The sequence below is a fragment of the Myotis nattereri genome, assembly GCF_964212035.1.
Source record: "Myotis nattereri genome assembly, chromosome: 16".
Classification (NCBI taxonomy): Eukaryota; Metazoa; Chordata; class Mammalia; order Chiroptera; family Vespertilionidae; genus Myotis; species Myotis nattereri.
Window position 1 is genome coordinate 22,281,817 of NC_138091.1, and position 22,989 is coordinate 22,304,805.

Sequence of the window (22,989 nt, forward strand, 5' to 3'; positions counted from 1 at the left end):
TATTGACTAGCTGTTCAAATGTTAACTGGCTTAGGCAGACCTTCTTTGTCTTCCCACTTCAAATGAGAAAGAGTATAAACATTTTAGTCTTCTGGGAGTGGGAAGGAATGATTAGCCGTGTGGAGGTTGACTGGTTCAAAGCCTCCTGTTCCCTTTAGAACTTCATGGAGTTTCTAGCCTCATTTCAAGCTGGTGGGGTATAGGGGCTTCTCCAAGGTTCTGAGTACCAGCAGGAAACTAGGAAAGTAGAGCACAGATGAGGTCACAAACCAGTCCCTCCTTTTACCTTTATGCTTGGGAAGTATATTCCGAGAGTTAAAATGAATTTGGTACTACATAAGGGTATAATAACTGCTAGTTGGAAACGTTGGGGATACCCTAGTGTTTTGTGTAATGCACTCTGCCTTTTCGTGCAGCTTCCTTTGCGGATCCTAGGCTTCAGGCCTAACTCTGAATTCCCAGAACCCTTTATAGCTGGGGGTTCTAACAATGTCTTGGCTGCCTTGGCTGTGTTGCCACAGTGTCCAGAGCTTACCAACACTGTGGGGTGACAGCAGTCTTAACCTCACTCATCATTTTGTAATTATTTGTTTTGAGAAGACATCATATGAATTCAAGTACACCTACTGCCACAGAAAGGAGTTACTCTTTAATCCATTATCGCCAAAGGGGGGTGGTTGACTCCATATTTTGTTGGGCTATCTGGGTGCTTCAATGATTAACAATTTTGATCAGATTACAATAGTTCTGTGTGGTAGCTCCTGTGGAATAGACTCTGTCTTTGTGAATCTTGCATTCTACGAGTATCAGGACAAAAACCATATCCATAACCCTGACTGGGGCCCTGGTGACTTTCTGAACTTAAGTGTTATGGTCAAGGTCACAAAGCTTGGTGAATAGACTGCACCATTTTGTGAGTAACCAGTAGAAAAAAGGCACCCCTTCTGTGTGGACACAGCGCTTGCTAAGCCCACAGCTTGAAACGTGCAGACGAGTGTGGTGTGGATTATAGCTACCTCAACTGAATGTCCCTGTTCGTTGCCCAATTATACCTGACATTAAGTAAACATTAGCTTTGATTATTGTGCTTAATGTTAAAGTTGGCAGCCCATTTATAGACACCCCTGTCCTCCTGCAACCAATTCATCACCACGTCTCGTCACTCCACCTCCAAAATATTCCCTATTGCACATTTGTGGACCTTCACCACTACCACCCAAGTAGCTGCTGTCTGCCCTGTGGACCTCTACAGTAACCTTCCTCATTATTCACTTTCCCCAGTCTGCTCATTACAAAGCAACCAGGATGGTCTTCCCACGAGGCAAACTTGATCATGGAACTTCCTTGCTTAAAAAGCTTTCTAATGGGCCCTACTGGTTTGGCTCAGTGGGTAGAGGGTCAGCCTGTGGAATGAAGGTTCCTAGGTTGGTTTCTGGTCGGGCACATGCCTGGGTTGCATGCCTGGGGGCTGGCGTACAGGAAGCAGCTGACCAATGGTTCTCTCATCGATGTTTCTCGCCCTCTCCCTCTCTGAAATGAATTTTTAAAAAACAGGCTTTCTAACGGTTTCGTCTTGATCGCAGTCTGCATTCCAGAGGATGGCCTGCACAGAAGTGAAGGCCTCGCTTTCATCTGTCTAGATCTCCATGTTCCCGGCAGGCTTTCCTTTTAGCTTCTCAGGTGGGCAGGCCTTCCCCATTCTAAGAACCTTCCCTCCCACAACTTTTATCTCTTGATTCCAGTTTAAATGTCCCTCCCTTAGAGAGACCTTCCTGAAGCCCCAGATCCCATTTAAAACCATCACATCATTTGCCTTCACAGCACTCCTCTCAGATTGTAATTACATATTTCTCTGATGATTACATTCCATCTTCTCAGACTATAGAATCAGCTCCAGTAGGACAGAAGCTACATCTGATTTAATCATCATTACATCTCCAGGGCTCAGCACAGAACTTGGCTTGCAATAGACAACACATATTTGCTAAATCAATATTTTCCTCAGTAGGACTGAGTGCTGGATAGTAACAGGGACCTAGCTGGTTACCTCTCAACTGCTCCCTCCTCCCCATTCCCCATCCTGCATCTCTGGTCCTGTGTATACTCAAAGGGTGTAGGTTCATTTTAATTTATTTTATTGATTTTAGAGAGAGGAGAAGAGAGACATCAATTTGTTGTTCCACTTATTTATGCATTCACTGATTGATTCTTGTATGTGCTTTGACTGGAGATCAAACTGGCAACCCTGGTATTAAGGAGTGACTCTCTAACCAACTGAGCTTCCCTGCCTGAGTGAGTGTAGGTTCATTTTAATATTGGTCAGAGTAAAACCCAATTAGAAAGGTCCTTCCATTGCAGAAACATGAGATGCTTTTCAAAGCCCAGTCTCAAGGGTTTAGGTGCTTCCCTGTGGCCATGTCCCTTTTCCTTTTCCATAGAAAGGGAGTTGCCTGGATTACTTAGAAGGGAGCTGTATTCCCACAAATGAAGATTATTCACTTGGATCTTATTTTTAATTTCTAACTTTAGCTGAATTCCATGACCTAAAATGCCAATTGTAATGAAGGTAGCTTAATATATCCTACACACTATTCAAAGTAATTACTCATCCTGTTATTATTTAGGTCTCTCATAATACAGATCTCAGAGGCAGCAAGTCAAGAAGGCAACCAACAGGAGCAGGGTCCTTGCGCATTCTCTCTCTGCATTATGGTGAAGGGCATGACCCATCCTAATGTCAAGGTAGGTTGGAAGCAAAGAGAATTGGCCTGAGTCTTGGGCCCAAATCCTTTCAGGAGTCTTGTGATATAACAAGAAAAGGGAGAAACCCAGATCCCATTCCCAAAAAAAAGAATGTAATGAGGATGTGGTTTATTTAAAATTTTTGGACACATCTTTTCTCCCACTAGAATCAGGTCCTTCCTCTACTTTCACTTTTTCTTTGAATAAAAAATTGCCCCAGTTTCTCATTTCCCTTGTTAGGCATGCCTGTGGGATTAGGTTTATGACTGTACCAGCTAGTTACTTCTTGTTCCTTAGCAAGCTCTGCATATGATCAAGGACAATCTTTTTTTTGTTGTCATGGCAACTGACATTTACATAAGCAAAAACTGAGGGGAAACATTTGTTGTTTTGGAATGATTTGTGGTAAATTTTATTGTAATGGAAAGATAAAACAACAACTTGATGGGCTAGCAGCTAAAATTGGAGCAACAGAATGGACTTTTCCTATTCCTTTTAATGAGATCTATTGGATAGGTACCATCTTTGGCTATCAAAAACCCTGCAATACCTACAACAAAAGGAATGACTGATGATCTTTAATTCTGTTCTTTTTTAAAAAAAAATTTATTGATTTCAGAGAGGAAGGGAGAGGGAGAGAGAGAAACATCAATGGTGAGAGAGAATCATTGATTGACTGCCTCCTGCACAACCCCTACTGGGGATCGATCCCATAACCTGGGCATGTGCCCTTGACTGGAATCAAACCTGGGACCCTTCAGTCCCCAGGTTGACGCTCTATCCATTGAGCCAAACCAGCTAGGGCTAATTCTGTTCTTTTTTAAAAAATATATTTTATTGATTTTTTACAGAGAGGAAGAGAGAGGGATAGAGAGTCAGAAACATCAGTGAGAGAGAAACATTGATCAGCTGCCTCCTGCACACCCCCCACTGGGGATGTGCCTGCAACCAAGGTACATGCCCTTGACCGGAATCGAACCTGGGACCTTTCAGTCCACAGGCTGACACTATCCACTGAGCCAAACTGGTTAGGGCCCTAATTCTGTTCTGTAGCAATTAGGATGTGGTGTGTGTGTGTGTGTGTGTGTGTGTGTGAATGTGTGTCTGTTCCAAAGCAAAGGTTATTTTTTAAAAAAATACATTTTATTGATTTTTTTTTTATTATTAGTTAAGGTATTACAAATGTGTCCTCATCCCCCCCATTAACCCACAACCTCCCCCCACACACACAAACTCATGCTCCCATCCCCCCGTTGTCCATGTCCATTGGTTTGGCTTATATACATGTATACAAGTCCTTCGGTTGATCTCTTCCCCTTACCCCCGCCCTCCCCTACTTTCCTTCTGGGGATTGATAGCCTGATCGCTGTTTCTCAGTCTCATTTTATTGATTTTTTACAGAGAGGAGGGGAGGGCTAGAGAGTTAGAAACATCGATCAGCTGCCTGCACACCCCCCACTGGGGACGTGCCCGCAACCAAGGCACATGCCCCTGACCGGAATTGAACCTGGGACCCTTCAGTCCACAGGCCGACGCTCTATCCACTGAGCCAAACCAGTCAGGGCCAAAGCAAAGGTTATTGATCCAGAGTCTTTTGAACCTTATGGAATCCACAGATATATCTCATAAAGGATGTGGCAGAGGTTGCTTATTCAATTCCCTGTTGTCTTTGTCCTGTGCGCACTGCTCGACTACATTTCCCATGCTCCCTTGCCATTACCTATGACTGTGTGACTGAGTTCAGCCAATGGATTGTGCAGAATTGTCTATACCACTCTCAGGCCTGGCCTATAGAAACCTTCCATAAGTACTTCTACACGTTCGTTCTTTCCATTTGGCTGGAATAAAGATGACTCCCAGGGCAGGGCCTTCATCCACTAGAGCCCTAAATGACTGCATGGAGAAGGACTCTGGCTTAGCTAGCAAAAAATAAACTTCTGTCCAACCATTTTATGTTTTAAGGTCTTATGATTAACAGCAGTTAGCCTAATCTGACTTATACAAGGAAGTTGAATTAGGGAGGTGAGATGTTAACCAACTAGCAGGTTGTTAGGACCACACGATGCCAAAGCTTTGGAGAAATCAGTAAGCTGCTTTATGCATCTCAGATAACCTTTTTTAAAAAATATATATATTTTTTTTATTGATTTCAGAGGGGAAGGAAGAGGAAGAGAGAGATAGAAACATCAATGATAAGAGAGAATCATTGATTGGCTGCCTCCTGCATGCCCCTCATTGGGGACCAAGCCTGCAACCCAGGCATGTGCCCTTGACCAGAATTGAACCTGGGACCCTTCAGTCCGCAGGCCGACTCTCTACCCACTGAGCAAAACCAACTAGGGCCAGATAACCTTTTTTTTTTTTTAATAGTATAAGCATGTCCCATGTAATACCTGAAATTGAAATTTAACTGGACATTCTGTATTTTTATTTGCTAAATCTGGCAACTTTATCCCTGGCCTGCCCTTCTGAGAAGCACTGCCGCAGGGCTGCTGCTCTTTCCTCCAGTGGAATTGAATCCCTTCTGAAGCATAAATAACCCGTATCAGGACAGTTGGGGCCAACCAGCTCATTCCGTAGCTTGCATTCCTGTCATCTTTGATAATTGCCCCAAGTCTCATTTTGTTACTGGCATCTTCAAGCTATTCTGAGTCTTCCCTGACCATACATACCCTCATTTTGGACTCTATTCCATCTTTGTAGCTCATGCTATCCATCCTGTCAGGCTCTCTACCCTCTGCAGTTATCAAACAATTTTCCTCTCATTTATTAAAGACTAGAGGCCCAGTGCACGAATTTGTGCATGGGTGGGGTCTGGTCCACCTGATCATGGCTGATTGGGCTGGGCAGGGGGAGGGGCCTCGGGCAGTTGGCCAGCCCCGCCTCCTGGTTGAACCGGCCCCGGTCAAACTTCCAGTTGAGGGGACAATTTGCATATTAGCCTTTTATTATATAGGATTTTGACATCTGGTTCGCAGTCTTTCTTTACCCCAATGTCTGCTATCATCTGGGGTGACCCATCTGCCAGTTTGGCCTCATTTTTTTGAGTATCTCAGCTCCATTGTCTAGCACTGTTATATCCCTGGAATATGAAACATCTTATTTTCTGACCATTAACTTCTAGTCTTCAGTTCTCTCACTGTTTTCCCAAAGCCCAGTTCTTCCATCTCGAGGAACCTTCTAGTTCCTAAATTCCTCAACAATTAGCCGTCTTCTAATCTTCCTTTTTTTCATGTTGATAATAAACATATATATAAAAAGTCAGGTTGCCCTAGCCCAGTGGTCGGCAAACCACGGCTTGCTAGCCACATGCGGCTCTTTGGCCCTTTGAGTGTGGCTCTTCCACAAAATACCACGTGCAGGCGTGCACGTACAGTGCGATTGAAACTTCGTGGCCCATGCCCAGAAGTTGGTTTTCGTCCTGGGCAAGTCCATTTTGAAGAAGTGGCGTTAGAACAAGGGGCGTTGGTCGGGAGGGGGAAAGGAGACGCAGCGCAGTCGGGCCGCTGGATACACAGTGCGGGGGAGGTACATTGTTTTGAGGTACGGTCGCTGAGGTCGACCCCTTCCAACTCTCCCACCCACACTGGTCTATCTGAAACAAGTATACTAGACAAGTGTGGATGGGAGAGTTGGAAGGTGTCGACCTCAGCAAACGTACCTCAATCAGATTGAGAACGTTTTTAGCAAAGGCCAGCTTAGGAGTACCCCAATTAAGTTAATAACAATGTACCTACCTATATAGTTTAAGTTTGAAAAATTTGGCCCTCAAAAGAAATTTCAATCATTGTACTGTTGATATTTGGCTCTGTTGACTGAGTTTGCTGACCACTGCCCTAGCCAGTTTGACTCACTGGATAGAGGCATCGGCCCTTGGACACAAGGGTCCCAGATTCGATTCTGGTCAGGGGCATCTACCTCGGTTGCAGGCTCAATCCCTGGCCTCAGGTTGAGAGGTGTGCAGGAGGCAACTAATTGATGTGTCTCTCATCTGGATGATCTCAACAACTACCCTAACTGTTCCTCTACATCTAGTTTTATCCCCTCTAATTTTTCTGACAAATTGAAGCCCTAGTGAACTTCCTATAATATGTATTAGGGCCGAAACTGGTTTGGCTCAGTGGATAGAGCGTCGGCTTGCGGACTGAAAGGTCCCAGGTTCGATTCCAGTCAAGGGCATGTACCTGGGTTGCGAGCACATCCCCAGTGGGAGATGTGCAGGAGGCGGCTGATCGATGTTTCTCTCTCATCAATGTTTCTGACTCTCTATCTCTTTCCCTTCCTCTCTGTAAAAAAATCAATAAAATATATTAAAAAAAAATAATATGTATTAGGTTAGATTCTCCCAAAGGGATATAGAGCTCTTTATATTCAAGTTCCAGTTTCTCTATCCAGCCTCACCTTCCTCTCCCTCCTGTACTCTGCACTCTAGCCATACAGAATTTCTTGTCTTTCTATTTACCTGACTCACCTACTCTCTCCTCCAGGCTTTTGCATAGTCTAAACCTCTGTCTGGCTCACCTTCTCCCTCACCTTCAAATACCAGCCTGATGATACTCTAATTTGTATTACCTCGCCCATATCCCCTATTGGCAATGTGTTTATAGTTAAAACATCACACTAAACAAAAATTGCTTGTGCATGTGTCTATCATAAGACTGAGACTGCTCATTGTATTTCCAATACCCAGCTCTGCTTGACACACAGCAAGTATGCAGAGTATGCATTTTAAACAAAATAATAAAAAACAGAGGATAGGTGGGCTAGAGGTCATCAAAGTAAAGTGTGAGCTGTGGGTAATAATAATCCTAGGAACTTAAAAAAATTACTCTAGCCCTAGCTGGTTTGGCTCCAGTGGATAGAGCATTGACCTGCATACTGAAGGGTCCCAGGTTTGATTCTGGCCAAGGACACATGCCTGGGTTGCTGCAAGATGCCCAGTAAGGGGCGTGCAGGAGGCAGCCGATCAATGATTCTCATCCTTTTTTTTTTTTTTTTAAATATATTTTATTGATTTTTTACAGAGAGGAAGGGAGAGAGATAGTCAGAAACATCGATGAGAGAGAAACATCAACCAGCCGCCTCCTGCACATCCCCAACCAGGGATGTGCCCACAACCCAGGTACATGCCCTTGATTGGAATCGAACCTGGGACCTTTCAGTCCGCAGGGAGACGCTCTATCAACTGAGCCAAACCGGTTTCGGCGATTCTCATCCTTGATGTTTCTCTCTCTCCTTTCTCTTCCTCTCTGAAATCAATAAAAATATATTTAAGAAAAGTACTCTGTTAGCTTTTAAAAATATATATATATATATATATATATATATATATTTATTTATTTCAGAGAGGAAGGGGAAGGGAGAGAGGAAATACAAATATCAAGAAGGAGAGAGAATCATTGATTGGCTGCCTCCTGCACACCCTCTACTGGGGATCAAGCCTGCAACTCAGGCATGTAGCCTTTGACCAGAATCGAACCTGGGACCCTTCAGTCCACAGGCCAACGCTCTATCCACTGAGCTAAACCAGCTACGGCTGATCAGTTAACTTTTGCTGTAAAATAAACCAGGCCAATACTTAGTGGCTTAAAACAATAATCATTTATTATTTTACAATTCTGCAGTTCAGCACTTTGGATTGGGCTCAGCTGGGCAGTTCTGGTCTGGACTAGTCTAAGTTTAGGTCAGCTTCAGATTGTCTGGGGTCTGGCTGGTCTAGGATGCCCCTCAGCTGGTACAGTTTATCTCTACGTCCCGTGATCTCCCATCTTCCAACAGAGTAGCCTGGATTGGTTCTCATGGCTATTGACAGAATTCCAAGAAAACAGGCAGAATCACACAAGGCCTAGCCTTAGGAATGACACACTAAATTCCACTGCATTTTTTTAATCAAGTCTCAGGGCCAGCCCAGATTCAAGGAGTAAGGAAATAGACTCCACCTATTGAAGGAAGGAGAAAAAAAAAAATCCAGCCAGTGTGGTTCAGTGATTGAGCATTGACCCATGAACCAGGAAGTCACAGTTCGATTCCTGGTCAGGACACATGTCCAGGTTGCAGGCTTGATCCTCAGTAAGGGGGCATGCAGGAGGCACCCGATCGTGATTCTCTCTAATCATTGATGTTTTTATCTCCCCCTCTCCCTTCTTCTCTGAAATCAATAAAAAATATATTGGGAAAAAAAAGTTTTTTTAAAGTTAAAAGACATGATAAAGGAGAAGAAAATATTTGAATCCTATTTAACAGCCAAAGTAGTAACATCCATAAAATATAAAGAGTTTCTATAAATAAGAAAGAGACAAGGCCCTGGTTGGGTAGCTCAGTTGGTTAGACCAGTGGTCCAAACAAGTGCGGGCGGGCATGTACAGTGCGATTGAAACTTTGTGGCCCATGCGCAGAAGTTGGTATTTTGTGGAAGAGCCACACTCAAGGGGCCAAAGAGCCGCATGTGGCTTGCGAGCCACGGTTTGCCGACCACTGGGTTAGACCATTGTCCCGATACCCAAGGTTTTGGGTTTGATCTCTGGTCAGAGCATGTATAAGAGTCAACCAATGAATACATAAGTAAGGGGAACAACAAATTGATGTTTCTCTCTCTCTCTCTCTTCCTTCCTCTCTTTAAAATCAATAAATAAAAATTAAAAAAAATTAAAAGACAGTCCAGCCACATGGCTCAGTGGTTGAGCGTCGACCTATGAACCAGGAGGTCACGGTTCCATTCCCGGTGAGGGCACATGCCCCGGTTGCAAGCTCTATCCCTTGGTGGGGGTGTGCAGGAGCAGCTCATCAGTGATTCTCTCTCCTTCTCCTTTCCTCTCTAAAATCAATAATAATAATAAATATATACATATTTTTTTAAAAAGAAGAAAAAATATCCTTGGGTGAAGATTAAAAAAAACCCTTCAGCTGTGCACTTATGATTTGTACACTTTTTTGTTTGTATGTTACAATTCAATATAAAATTTAACAAAAAAGTGTTCATACTCTCTGACCTAATAATTTCTCTTATGGAAATACCTTTGTATGTGTAAAGATGTAAAGAGGCCCTGGCCAGTGTGGCTCAGTTGGTTGGAGCATTGTCCCATGGACTGAAGGTCGCAGGTGTGATTCCATATCTAGGTTGCAGGTTCCATCCCTGATCGGGGTGTATATAGGAAGTGATCAACCAATATATCTGTCTTACATCAAGGTTTCTCTCTCTCACTCTCCCCCTCCCTCTCTAAAAAAAATAAAATAATATCATGAGAGCAACCTCAGTATAGCACTGTGATTTTTAAAAAAAATATATTTATTTATTGATCTCAGAGAGGAAGGGAGAGAGAAAGAGAGATAGAAACACCAAGGATGAGAGAGAATCATTGATAAGCTGCCTCCCACATGCCCCCCTATAGGGACTGAGCCCGCAACTTGGGTACATGCACTTGGCTGGAATCGAACCTGAGACCCTTCAGTCTGCAAGCCAACGCTCTATCCACTGAGCCAAACTGTCCAGGGCAGCACTATGATTTTTTATATCTGCTTATAATCCTGCTAGTGGCCCAGTGCACGAATTCGTGCACAGGAGGGGTCCGGCTGGCCTGCCCTGATTGGGGCCAATCGGGGCAGGGCTGGCGGGGGAGAGACAGAGAGAAACATCAATGTGAGAGAGACACATCAATTGATTGCCTCTACCTTGTGCCCCAACCAGGACCGGGGATTGAGCCTACAACTGAGATGTGTGTGCTTGACTGGAATGGGACCGCAGGTGGTTGGCTGGCCGGCCCTGCTCTTGATCAGGGTAGGGGGCGCCGTTCAGGGCTGCAGTGTGCATCAAAGCAACCAGTTGTTTCGGTCATTCTGGTTGGTCCAGTGTTTAGGTCGCTTGGCTTTTATATATATAGATTTGCTATATCAAAATGTTTCTGTTTATATTTCTGTTGCCCTATCAGTGATTTCTATCCCTTTTAATTCTGTTTGTTCAGAGAACAGGTAGTACAGTCAGAGAATCAACCTAGGTTTAAGATTTCTGCCTCATCCACCATTTCTTAGGAATAGGCACCTTGGATAGGCTTCAGCCAGACTTGAGAGACACTATTCAGGAGAGAAGACCCAGTAGTAATAAGGAGGTTACCCCTAATATCTGCCTGTCTGTGACAGCCCTGTACTCATCCTGGCACAAGAGCCGGCTTTGTAGAATGGGGTGGGTTTTGTGAACATGTGGACCAGTTATTGTTTGGCCACCCTGATTGGTCACTCCTCTGAAATGGTCACTCTCTACCTTTTCACTGCTGTTCTTCTCAAGAAAATCCCACACTTACCACTTCCACTTTCTTACTGCCTTAGTGCTTCAGACAAATGCTGTCTGGCTTCCAGCATGCTTTCGAAACTGCTCTTGAAGGTCACTAATGACCTAGTTGCTATATCCAGAGACTGTTCCTCTGTGTTAATCAACATCTCTGCAGAATTTAAAACTACGTTTAAAAAACTCTTCTTACTTGTACTTTATGGCACGAACTTCTGATTCTCACTCAAGCAGGAACCATAGTAACATTAATAAATATAGCTAACATTCATTGAGAATCAGGTTCTTTACATTAATTCCTTTTTGTATGAGGAAAATATCATTCCTCTTTTATAGAAAACTAAGGTTTAAAGAAGTTGAGTAATTTGCTCCATTGCATGGGTGATGGAGTCCAAGAGCAGAGCCCATGACCTTAACTGTTATGATGTGTCTGATACAGTTGGAAGGTATTTCTAGAGGGCAGCAAATTCAGCTGCTTCGCTTTATTTCTGCAGAATTTGCTATTGGGATTTTATTTTTTTGTAATATATTTTTTATTGATTTTAGAGAGGAAGGGAGAGGGAGAAAGAGAGATAGAAACATCAATGATGAGAGGGAATTATTGATTGGCTGACTCCTGCATGCCCCCCACAGGGAATCGAGCCTGCAACCGGGTCATGTGCCTTTGGCTGGAATTGAACCCGAGACCCTTCAGTCCGCAGGCCCTATCCATTGAGCCAAACTGGGTAGGGCGCTATTGGGATTTTGATAGGAATTGCATTCTATCTGTAGGTCACTTTGCATAGTATTGTTATCTTAACAATACTGACTCTTCTAATCCAAGAACACAAAAGCCTTTCCATTCATTCTTTAATTCCCGCAGTGTTTTGTAGTTTTTCATGTGTAAGTCTTTCACCTTCTTGGTTAGTTTATTCCTAGAAATTTTATTCTTTTTGATGCTATTGCAAATGAAAAATTTCTTTAAAATATATTTTTATTGATTTTTTACAGAGAGGAAGGGAGAGGGATAAAGAGTTAGAAACATTGATGAGAGAGAAACATCGACCAGCTGCTCCTGCACACTCCCCACTGGGGATGTGCCCACAACCAAGGTACATGCCCTTGACCAGAATCGAACCCGGGATCCTTCAGTCCGCAGGCCGATGCTCTATCCATTGAGCCAAACCGGTTAGGGCTCCAACTGATTTTTTTTTTTTTAAAATATATTTTATTGATTTTTCACAGAGAGGAAGGGAGAGAGATAGAGAGTTAGAAACATCAATGAGAGAGGAACATTGATCAGCTGCCTCCTGCACATCTCCCACTGGGGATGTGCCCACAACCCAGATACATGCCCTTCACCGGAATCGAACCTGGGACCTTTCAGTCCACAAGCCGATGCTCTATCCACTGAGCCAAACCGGTTTCGGCTCCAACTGATTTTTGTATGTTGATTTTGTAACCTCCAATTTTGTTGAATTTATTTTTTAGTTCTAACATTTTTTTGGTGAAAACGTTTAGGGTTTTCTATATATAAGGTCATATCTGAGAACAGGCATATTTTTACCTCTTTCTTTCTAATTTGGATGCCTTTTGCTTTTAGTACTACATTGAATAGAAATCACAAAAGGGGGCATCTTATTTTGTTCATGATCTTAGGGAGAAAGCTTTCAGTTTTCCCCATTGAGTATGATGTTAGCTGTGTGTTTTTCATATGTGGCCTTTATTATGTGGATGCAGTTCCCTTCTATTCTTTATTATTTTCTTTTTTATTAAAAATATATTTTATTGATTTTTTACAGAGAAGAAGGGAGAGGGATAGAGAGTTAGAAACATTGATGAGAGAGATTGATCAGCTGCCTCCTACACGCTCCCCACTGGGGATGTGCCCGCAACCAGGGTACATGCCCTTGACCGGAATCGAACCCAGGACCCTTGAGTCCGCAGGCCGACGCTCTATCCACTGAGCCAAACCGGTTCGGCTATTCTTTATTATTTTCATTATGAAAGGGTATTGGAGTTTTTAAAATTTTTATTTACTGCTTGATTTTGGAGAGGGGAAGAGAGAGAGAAAAAGAGAGAAACAGAGAAACATTGTTGTTTCACTTATTGATGCATTCATTGGCTGATATTTGTATGTGCCCTGACGAGGGATCAAACCCAAAACTTTGGCATATCAGGACAACACTCTAATCAATGGAGCTACCTGGCCAGGGCCTTGGATTTTGTTAAATGCTTTTTTTCTTTTTTTGCATAAATTGAGCTAGTCATGTTGTTTTTCTCCTTCTTTTATTAATATAGGATATTAATTACATTGATTTTCTTGAATCATCCCTCTATTCCTGGATTAAATCTCACTTGGTTATGATATATAATCCTTTTCATATGCTGCTGAATTTAGTTTGCTGTTATTATCATTGCAATGTATTTTTATTGATTTCAGAGAGGGAGAGGGAGAGATAGAAACATCAATGATGAGAGAGAATCATTGATCAGCTGCCTCCTGCACACCCTGTACTGGGGACCAAGCTCGCAACCCAGACATATATGAGCTCGGGAGTGTGATTGGAACTGAACCAGGATCTCCTGGTTCATAGGTTGATACTCAACCAATGAGCCACATCAGCCGGGCCTCATACATTTTTATGGATACAGCCATATGTATAAAAAAATTTTAAGTAGGAATATCAAGAATTCACACTGGGACTCAGGATAATAGTTAATGCGAGGGAGGGAGAGATTGAGAGACAAGCAGTCTATTAATACCTTGTTAGCATATTGTCTTTTTTTTCTTTTTTCAATCCTCATTGAGGGCATTTTTTCCATTGATTTCCAGAGAGTGGAAGGGAGGGAGGTTGCAGGGAAGAGAAACATCTATGCGAGAGAAACACATGGATTGGTTGCCTCCCACATGCACCCCTACCAGGGATGGGTAACCTGCAACCAAGGTACATGGCCTTGACTGATAATGGAATCTGCAACCCTTTGATCTGCAGGCTGATGCTCTAACCCAGCCATGGGCAAACTACGGCCTGCGGGCCGGATCCGGCCAGTTTGAAATGAATAAAACTAAAAAAAAAAAAAAAAAAAAAAGACCGTACCCTTTTATGTAATGATGTTTACTTTGAATTTATATTAACTCACACAAACACTCCATCCATGCTTTTGTTCCGGCCCTCCGGTCCAGTTTAAGAACCCATTGTGGCCCTTGAGTCAAAAAGTTTGCCCACCCCTGCTCTAACCACTGAGCAACCGGTCAGGGAGATAGCATTTAATGTCTTTTTTTTTAAATATATATTTTATTGATTTTTACAGAGAGGAAGGGAGAGGGATAGAGAGTTAGAAACATCGATTGAGAGAGAAACATGGATCAGCTGCCCCCTGCACACTCCCCACTGGGGATGTGCCCACAACCAAGGTACATGCCCTTGACCGGAATCCAACCTGGGACCCTTGAGTCCGCAGGCCAACACTCTATCCGCTGAGCCAAACCGGTCAGGGCATAATGTCTTTTTTTAAAAAAATATTTTTTTTCTTGATTTCAGAGAGGAAGGGAGAGGGAGATAGAGAAACATCAATGATGAGAATCATTTATTGCCTCCGGCACACCTCCCACTGGGGATCGAGCCTGCTACCCAGACATGTGCCCTTGACCAGAATCAATCCTGGGACCTTTCAGTCCACAGGCTAACAATCTATCCATTGAGCCAAACTGGCTAGGGCTTAATCTATATATATAAAAGCCTAATATGCTAAGTGTCCAACCAATGGGTTGACTAAACGGTCAACTGCTTGACCAGTTGCTATGATGGGCACTGACCACCACGGGGCAGACACTCCAACCGGTAGGTTAGCTTGTTGCTGGGGTCTGACCAATTGGGACTTGGCGAGATGGGCTGGACACACCCGGGAGTCCTCCCACGGTCCCTCCCTGGCTTCTAAAATATTTCTTCTAATTAATTTCCTTTGAATGTGCACAAATTCGTGCACTGAGCCTCTAGTGTCTTAATAGAAGGTACCTGAAGCAGATGTGACATTTTTTTTTTCTTTTTAATATATTTTATTGATCTTTCACAGAGAGGAAGGGAGAGGGATAGAGAGTCAGAAACATCGATTCAGCTGCCTCCTGCACGTCCTCCACTTGGGATGTGCCCGCAACCCAGGCACATGCCCCTGACCAGAATCAAACCTGGGACCCTTCAGTCTGCAGGCCAATGCTCTATCCGCTGAGCCAAACCAGCCAGGGCATGACAAACATTTTATCTGGGCAATAAGTACTGGAGTGTGTAATTTCTGTGTTTACGTGTGTCAAATATATTATCACTGTTTTGAACAAAGGTCAATAAAAGCCTTATAGCTTCTGTGGCTTCATTTTATTAAATATAAAATAACAGATCCTATAAATGTCATTCATGTGGTAAGTTACATTTCGGCAATCTGAACCAAAGTAATTAAATAAGTTATTCTCTCTTTTTTTTTTAAGGAAGTTGAGTCTTAAGTAGACTCCCACTGGATTTTATTTTTATTTTATTTTATTTTTCCCAGCCTTTCTGCTGTTAGGGTCAGTTTGCATATTACCCTTTTTTTTAAAAAAATTAAATCTTTATTGTTCAGATTATTACAGTTGTTCCTCTTTTTCCCCCCATAGCTCCCCTCCACCCGTTTCCCACCCCATCCTCCGCCCTCACCCCCACCCCCACTGTCCTCATCCATAGGTGCACAATTTTTGTTCAGTCTCTTCCTGCATCCCCCACACCCCTTTCCCCCACAAGAATAGTCAGTCCACTCCCTTTCTATGCCCTTGATTCTATTATAATCACCAGTTTATTCTGTTTATCAGATTATTTATTCACTTGATTTTTAGATTTACTTGTTGATAGATGTGTATTTGTTGTTCATAGTTTGTATCTTTACCATTTTCTTCTTCTTCCTCTTCTTAAAGGATACCTTTCAGCATTTCATATAATACTGGTTTAGTGGTGATGAACTTCTTTAGCTTTTTCTTATCTGTGAAGCTCTTTATCTGATCTTCAATTCTGAATGATAGCTTTGCTGGATAAAGTAATCTTGGTTGTAGGTTCTTGGTGTTCATCACTTTGAATATTTCTTGCCACTCCCTTCTGGCCTGCAAAGTTTCTGTTGAGAAATCAGCTGACAGTCGTATGGGTACTCCCTTGTAGGTAACTGAGTTTCTTTCTCTTGCTGCTTTTAAGATTCTCTCTTTGTCTTTTGCTCTTGGCATTTTTTAAAAAATATATTTTATTGATTTTTTTACAGAGAGGAAGGGAGAGAGATAGTTAGAAACATCGATGAGAGAGAAACATCGATCAGCTGCCTCCTGCACATCTCCCACTGGGGATATGCCCGCAACCCAGGTACATGCCCTTGACCGGAATCGAACCTGGGACCTTTCAGTCCGCAGGCCGACGCTCTATCCACTGAGCCAAACCGGTTTCGGCTGCTCTTGGCATTTTAATTATGATGTGTCTTGGTGTGGTCCTCTTTGGATTCCTTTTGTGTGGGGTTCTCTGTGCTTCCTGGACTTGTAAGTCTATTTCTTTCACCAGGTAGGGGAAGTTTTCTGTCATTATTTCTTCAAATAAGTTTTCAATATCTTGCTCTCTCTCTTCTTCTGGCACCCCTATAATTTGGATGTTGGTACGCTTTAAGCTGTCCCAGAGGCTCCTTACACTATCTTCATATTTTTGGATTCTTTTTTCATTTTGCTTTTCCGGTTGGGTGTTTTTTGCTTCTTCATATTTCAAATCGTTGACTTGATTCTTGCGATCCTCTAGTCTGCTGTTGGGAGTCTGTAATAATATTCTTTATTTCAGTCAGTGTATGCTTAATTTCTAGTTGGTCCTTTATCACAACCTTGAGGGTCTCATTAGATTTCTTGAGGGTCTCATTAAGTTTATTGGCGGTTTCTAGAAAATTCTTGAAAAACCTTGAAAGTGTGGTTTTGAACTCTATATCCAGTAGTTTGCTTTCCTCCATTTCTGTCATTTGTGTCCTGTTTGTCTCCGCATTTTTTTTATGCTTTGCTGTTTCGATAGAGTGGCTTTCTGTACTAGGTGTCCTATAGGGCCCAGTGGCTCAGCCTCCCCAGTTACCTGAGGTGGACACTCTTGGTGCACCTCCTTGTGGGCTTCGTGCACAGTCTTGTTGTAGTTAAGCCTTGATTGTTGTAGGATCACTGGGAGGAATTGACCTCCAGGCCAATTGGCTGTGAGAATCAGCTGTGTCTGAAGTGGGAGAACTTCTGTGCTGGAGACACCCCTCCGGGGCAAGACTTGCTTCAGTGGGGCTTTGGTGCTCACTCTGGATTTTATTTTTAAAACATTTTTTTTTTTTTATTGATTTCAGAGAGGAAGGGAGAGGGAGAGATAGAAACATCAGTGATGAGAGAGAATCACTGAACAGCTGCCGCCAGCAAGCCACACACTGGGGATCGAGCCCACAACCCCAGCATGTGCCCTGACTGGGAATTGAACCATGAACTCTTGGTTCATAAGTCAATGCTCAACCACTGAGCCATGCAGGCCAGGCCTCTAATGATTTTTACTAGTAGAGAGAGTGGAAGGGAGAGAGAAAGTGTAGAGAGAGGGAGGGGAGAGAGAAAGATCAATCAGTTGCCTCCTGTACACACCCTGAGACAGTTCCTACCAACTGAGCCACACCAGCCAGGGCAATTTTTATTTATTGATTTTAGTGAGAGAGGGGGGGAGGAGGTGAGAGAAACAGCGATTTGTTGCACTTATTTATGCATTCAGTCGTTGCTCCTTGTATATGCCCTGACCAGGGATCAAACCCACAACCTTGGTATATCGTGCTATAACCAACCGAGATACCTGGCCAAGGCTAATTTCAAGTTTCATTCCGTTGTGATAGGAAAAGATACTATGTATGATTTCAGTCTTTTAACATGTATTAAGGCTTGTTTCATGGCTTAACAAATGGTCTCCAGTTTCTCTACCAATGAACATGAAGCTTCAGAGGTGAAATGACTTGCTGGAGGTATAAATAAGTAAATGTGTATTTATAGAGTTATAGAATTCCGTATTTTGATTCTGTCTTTTACCATTGAAATTTGATAAGTGTGTTTAGAGTGGAAGGGGCTTAATCTGTAATGCAATAAGGAGCCACCCAGTTCCCTTTGCTGAGTTTTCTGCTTTTACCTCTCAGAAGTAGGTATTCTCCTGCTTCCCCTTTTTTCCAGTTCCATGATGGTTACTTTTACCTGGGTGATCTTTGAGAATCTTAGAACCAACATGTGCTAGAAGGAATTGTCTTCTCTGCATTCTATCAGCAAACTTTCCTAGCATTCCTATTTTTGTTGTTGGTAATGGTACTGCCACTCATTATTCCAGTGACTCAGGGTGGGAAGATGGAAAGTCAGTTTTTTCCCCTCACAAGGTCTCTACATCTGATCAGATACGAACTTTTGTGGCTTTTCTCTGTAGTATTAATCTTATTTGTCCTTCCCTTCCTATTTTCACTGCTACCATCTATTACTGCTTGCCTGCATTGGTATAATAGCCTGCTAATCAATCACTATTTTACCGTACTTATTCATCTTTTTAAAGTATAGGTTAGATAAACGATGATGATATTATCCTCTCTGCAAAAATCATAGCTTTCTGTGCCCACTGAATAAGGGCAAACTTCTTAGCTTGCCATCCAAGGCTCTTGATAATTTGGTGCCAACCTTTTTATTCCACATTTATTGCAGGCCTCACCACACAGCTTATGTTCTAGTTACCGAACTTCGGTCTTGGAACAGATATTACATGGAGGGCAAGGTGCTGGGAACCCAGCGGGCAGCGAGGCCAGCTCCTTCCATCCTTGCTCCGTTTCAACCCCAGCCTGGCCCGTCTTCTGCGCCTTGCAGTCCAGGCCGGGCTCCTCCAACCACGACCCTGGTTCCCATCCGTGGTGGGTCTAACTCCAAACGGAAAAGAAGGCTAACGCGCAGAAGCCAAAGGCTGCCAAGTGAAGTGGAGGTGTGAAATTGGGGTTCCCCTTCCCCACCAACTATGGCAGGGCCCACCTCTTTACCCCGGGGTTGAAAAAGCCGGGAGAAGCAGGAGGGGGCGTGGCTGAGGAGACGGGCAAGTAGGGGAGAGGCTGGTTTCCGTGGGGAGGCCGGCCATTAGCAAACCGTTACAGCCTTTGCTTTCTCTCGCTCGCTCTCTTCAGGGGCCGTCCAGGCCGGCCTCGCCTCCAGCTCTCCTCCGGGCTCCCTGGGGGTCGCTCTTTCTTCCCGCAGCCGCCGTTCCCGCCTCGGGGCTCCCGCGCCAGCTGAGCTCACGGAGGAGGGGCGTCGGCTGGGTCCAGCCTCTTCGGGCGCCGAGCTCCCGGACCGCCCCCCGCGCCAGTTGCCAGGGAGCGGTTGCCATAGAGCTGAGCAGTTGTCCGCGTGCGCAGGCGGAAGTCCCGGATTGAGGCGCCGCCATTTTTGCTGCTCGGACGCGTAGCGAGAGGCTGAGAGAGTCGGAGACGCTATCCGCTTCCATCCGTCGCGCAGACCCTGCCGGAGCCGCTGCCGCTATGGATGATCGGGAGGATCTGGTGTACCAGGCGAAGCTGGCCGAGCAGGCTGAGCGATACGACGGTGAGTTGGGGGGTCAACCGGGGGCTGGAATTCTCGGACCCTCTGCCGCCGCCCACAGAGGCCGGGAGCAGGAGACAAAATGGCGGCATCGTCTCGGAGCCTGGCCGGGGGACGTGGATTCTGGAAGCAGGAAATGGCCTGTGGTCTCCTGGAGCCGTGGGAGGCCCCAGGCCTAGGAGTTTGACCCTTTCAGTGTCCTCGGCTGCAGACACTTGCCAGCCGAGAGGCCGAGGCGATGGGGTGGAGGAGTTGGTTGTAAAATGGCGGCTGGGGGGGAGGGCGATTCCCGGGGCGGGGGGAGGAGATGGCGGGTGCTGTCTCCGGGCGAGCGATCCTCCGGGGAACTTCTGGCCCGTCTTGGGATGTGGAGAACAATTGAGTGGGATGATGGGGAAGAAACACCCGCCACATGGGGGAGAGTGGCGACCGGGAGCTGTAGCGCGGGCGCCTTTCAGGGAAATATGGCGGGTGGGGGCGGTGGCTTTTCCCCGGAGGCCCAATGTGGGGCGGCGGCTGCGAGTCTCACAAAGGAGCAGCTTAGCGAGAGGAGGTCGTCTTCGGGCGGTGGCGGTGGCGGTGGCGGTGCGGGGGCCGTCGTGCCCGAGGCGGGGGAGGGGGCGCGGGTGGGAATCACGGCTGCCCATCCCTGGGCGGAGGCCCGCTGAGATGCTGCGATCGTGTTTCTCCCTCGGCCGGCACCCTCCGCTGGTGTGAGGGTTCTTAGGCTTTTCGTTCAGCCGCGCCTTCTCCCCGCTCCCTGCCCGCGCTGAAACCCGACGCTCCAAGTTCCTGCGGTTATTCCTGGCCCCTGCGCCGTGGGCCCCGGTGGGTCCAGCGCTGAGCGGAAGCCGGGAGGCGAGTCTTAGTCCTCGGCCAGTGCCCGTGTCTCAGTCTACCCGTTCGTAAGAATAATGACTTTGCTGTTTGCCTGCACTGATAGGACAACGGAGAAAGACCTGTTGAAAAATGAAGTTATTTCACATGATGGTTAGTAACCGCATTTTGGTGACTGCCCGGTCTTGGAATGCGTGGTTCGTACCTCACTGGGGATTTTCATTCACCCCAATCATTCAGCGGGGCTATGGGTTTGGGGATAGTGACGATAGGGAGTCCCAGCAGATCCTATGTACTTTTCTGTGTTTTATGTACAGATTTGAGCAGTTTTTCTTTGTTCCTCGGTCCTTTGCCCATAAAGGTTCTTTCGTCATTTTCTAGAACTTTGTGGAATTGTCCATTGTGTCTTTTTAGTCAGTTCCAGGTTGCTGCTTTTAAAAAATTGCCCCTCCCTCAATTTTAGACGTAGGTATTTTAATTACCCCCACATCTGTTAAAATGTAGTATTATGAAAACAGTCATATGTGGTTTTAATGCTGTTGTGGGGTGAGACATGGTATCAAGTGCCATTGATCTTTAGATTTTTCTTCATTACTGAGCCATTTATTTTTCAAAGTGTCATGTAGGACCATTGCTTTCCTTGAATACCTATTTGTCATGTGAGCAGCCTTAGGGCTCAATATCATACATTAGGATTCAGGAATTTGAGAATTAGGAGAAAAGGCTTTGAACTGAAACTTAGGGAAGATACTACACTAAATTTCATCTTGTAAATCCTTAAATTGCTATTTGTATTAAATAAGGTTCCTGTTAGGAGGGGGAGGGGAATAAGATGGGGAAGTACAGCTCAAGGTCAGATTTGCCTTTATTTCAGTGTTTAAAAGTCAAACATGTAGGTGTGCTTGTAATGGAAGTGTCGTCCGTCTCCCCCACCCCCTCCAAATAGGTTCCCCTTTTAATCTACCAGTGCCCTTGGCAGGAAACTTGAAATTATATTTGAATGCTTTCTGTTCTGTAGGGATTTTAGGTTCCGAGTAAACGTGATGACCAAAAGGACATAGAGGAAGGTGTTTTTAAAACTTGTTTTAAGAACTGATTTAGAAGCTCATGATTGTGGTTTCTAAGTTGACAGTTTAGTGTTAATCATGTTTTGGAGTTGAGTGCTGAGGATTTTTGACCAAATCTCCTACTAGTTATTCAGCACAGTCCTCTCCAGCTGGAGCCACATCATTCCACGTACATTTTGGTGTCTCCTTCAGAATCTAGAGGGGGAGGAAATAGGGTCTACCAGATGGAGAGAAAGTCTTGTTGGGCACAAGATAGGGATTCATTGGAAAGGAAGAAAAGGAAGACAGTTATCAAGAATCCTACTCTACTTATGTCTACTCCTTTATTTGGTACAATAATTTAGTGTTGTTTGTGGTGACAAAAATTGATATCATAGTTTTAGCCACCAATTTATCGGGCATGGGGAGTGGAAGAAGGTGAGAGTGCATTTGAATGATTTGGTTTTGGGTATTTGGATATACTATTTTTTCTCATTGTTCCTGCATTACCTTCATCTTTTATTTTGCATACTGTGTTGAATCTAATACCTAAACTACTTTGTAGTATAGTATCACTTAATTCTATCCTGGGGAATTGGAATCAGTTTATATGGTTTATTTAAAGGCACTGGAGGAAGAGCTAAGATGTGTTCAGAAAAAACAATTTTGGGTTGCTGATATATTGAGGTTTGGGACTAGGACTGTTCATCTTGAAGATTAAATTTAGCATCCTAACTTAAGTCAGTCAAAGGGATAGTTTTTATGTCATTTGTGGCCATATTAAGGAAATCCTGCCTGGCCAGCTTGGCTCAGTGGTTGAGCTCAGGCCTATGAACCAGGGGGTCGCAGTTTGATTCCTGGTCAGGGCACATGCTTCAAATTCTGGTTGCAGGCTTGAGCCCTGTGCAGGACGCAGCTGATAATGATCTCTCTCATCATTGATGTCTACCTTCCCCTTCCCCCTCCCCAAAATCAATAGGAACGTATTAAAGACAAACAAACAGCCTTCCTGAACCTAGTTTTACTGTTCTATCTGTATGAACCACAATAGTACAGAAAAGTGAGGAGTGTGGCGGGGGGGGGGGGGGGGGGGGGGGGAGTGAACACTTTCACATTTTCTGAGAGTAAGAGGCTCACCAGCATACACTACACTTAAGTTCATGGGGTAGTTGCTGGTTTCATCTTTCGACCTTCCTTCTCCCTGTGATAATTGGCTCCATCTGACAGGGTAAAGTTTTGATGGTCTCTTTCGATTCATTCTATGTGAATGCATCAACACCAGGAATACATCTGTTCTGCATTACTAAGCTGTCCTTTTAAAATAACCGTGCCTCATCTCTAACTTATTCTGGTAGCCAGTGAGGGGTTCTGCTATGCCTTGTTAGGAGAAAAATACGGGTAATAGTAAATTAATTTTAGTAAAATTAATTATCAGCTGTGTCCTGCACAGGGCTCAAGCCTGGCTGGTGTGGCTCAAAATTGGTTGGAGCTTTGTT

General features: G+C 44.4%; 1 protein-coding gene across 1 annotated transcript in view; it reads left to right on the top strand.

The window, feature by feature from the left end:
- Nucleotides 1–22,989, top strand: part of YWHAE (tyrosine 3-monooxygenase/tryptophan 5-monooxygenase activation protein epsilon) — a 61,591-nt gene that overhangs the window by 1,288 nt on the left and 37,314 nt on the right. Inside the window, exons 2-4 of the mRNA XM_081109376.1 lie at nucleotides 2,625–2,742; nucleotides 18,732–19,002; nucleotides 19,199–19,613. Coding sequence (XP_080965502.1) covers nucleotides 19,550–19,613 — 64 coding nt within the window. The 5' untranslated portion in view covers nucleotides 2,625–2,742; nucleotides 18,732–19,002; nucleotides 19,199–19,549. The remainder of the gene's footprint in view (nucleotides 1–2,624; nucleotides 2,743–18,731; nucleotides 19,003–19,198; nucleotides 19,614–22,989) is intronic.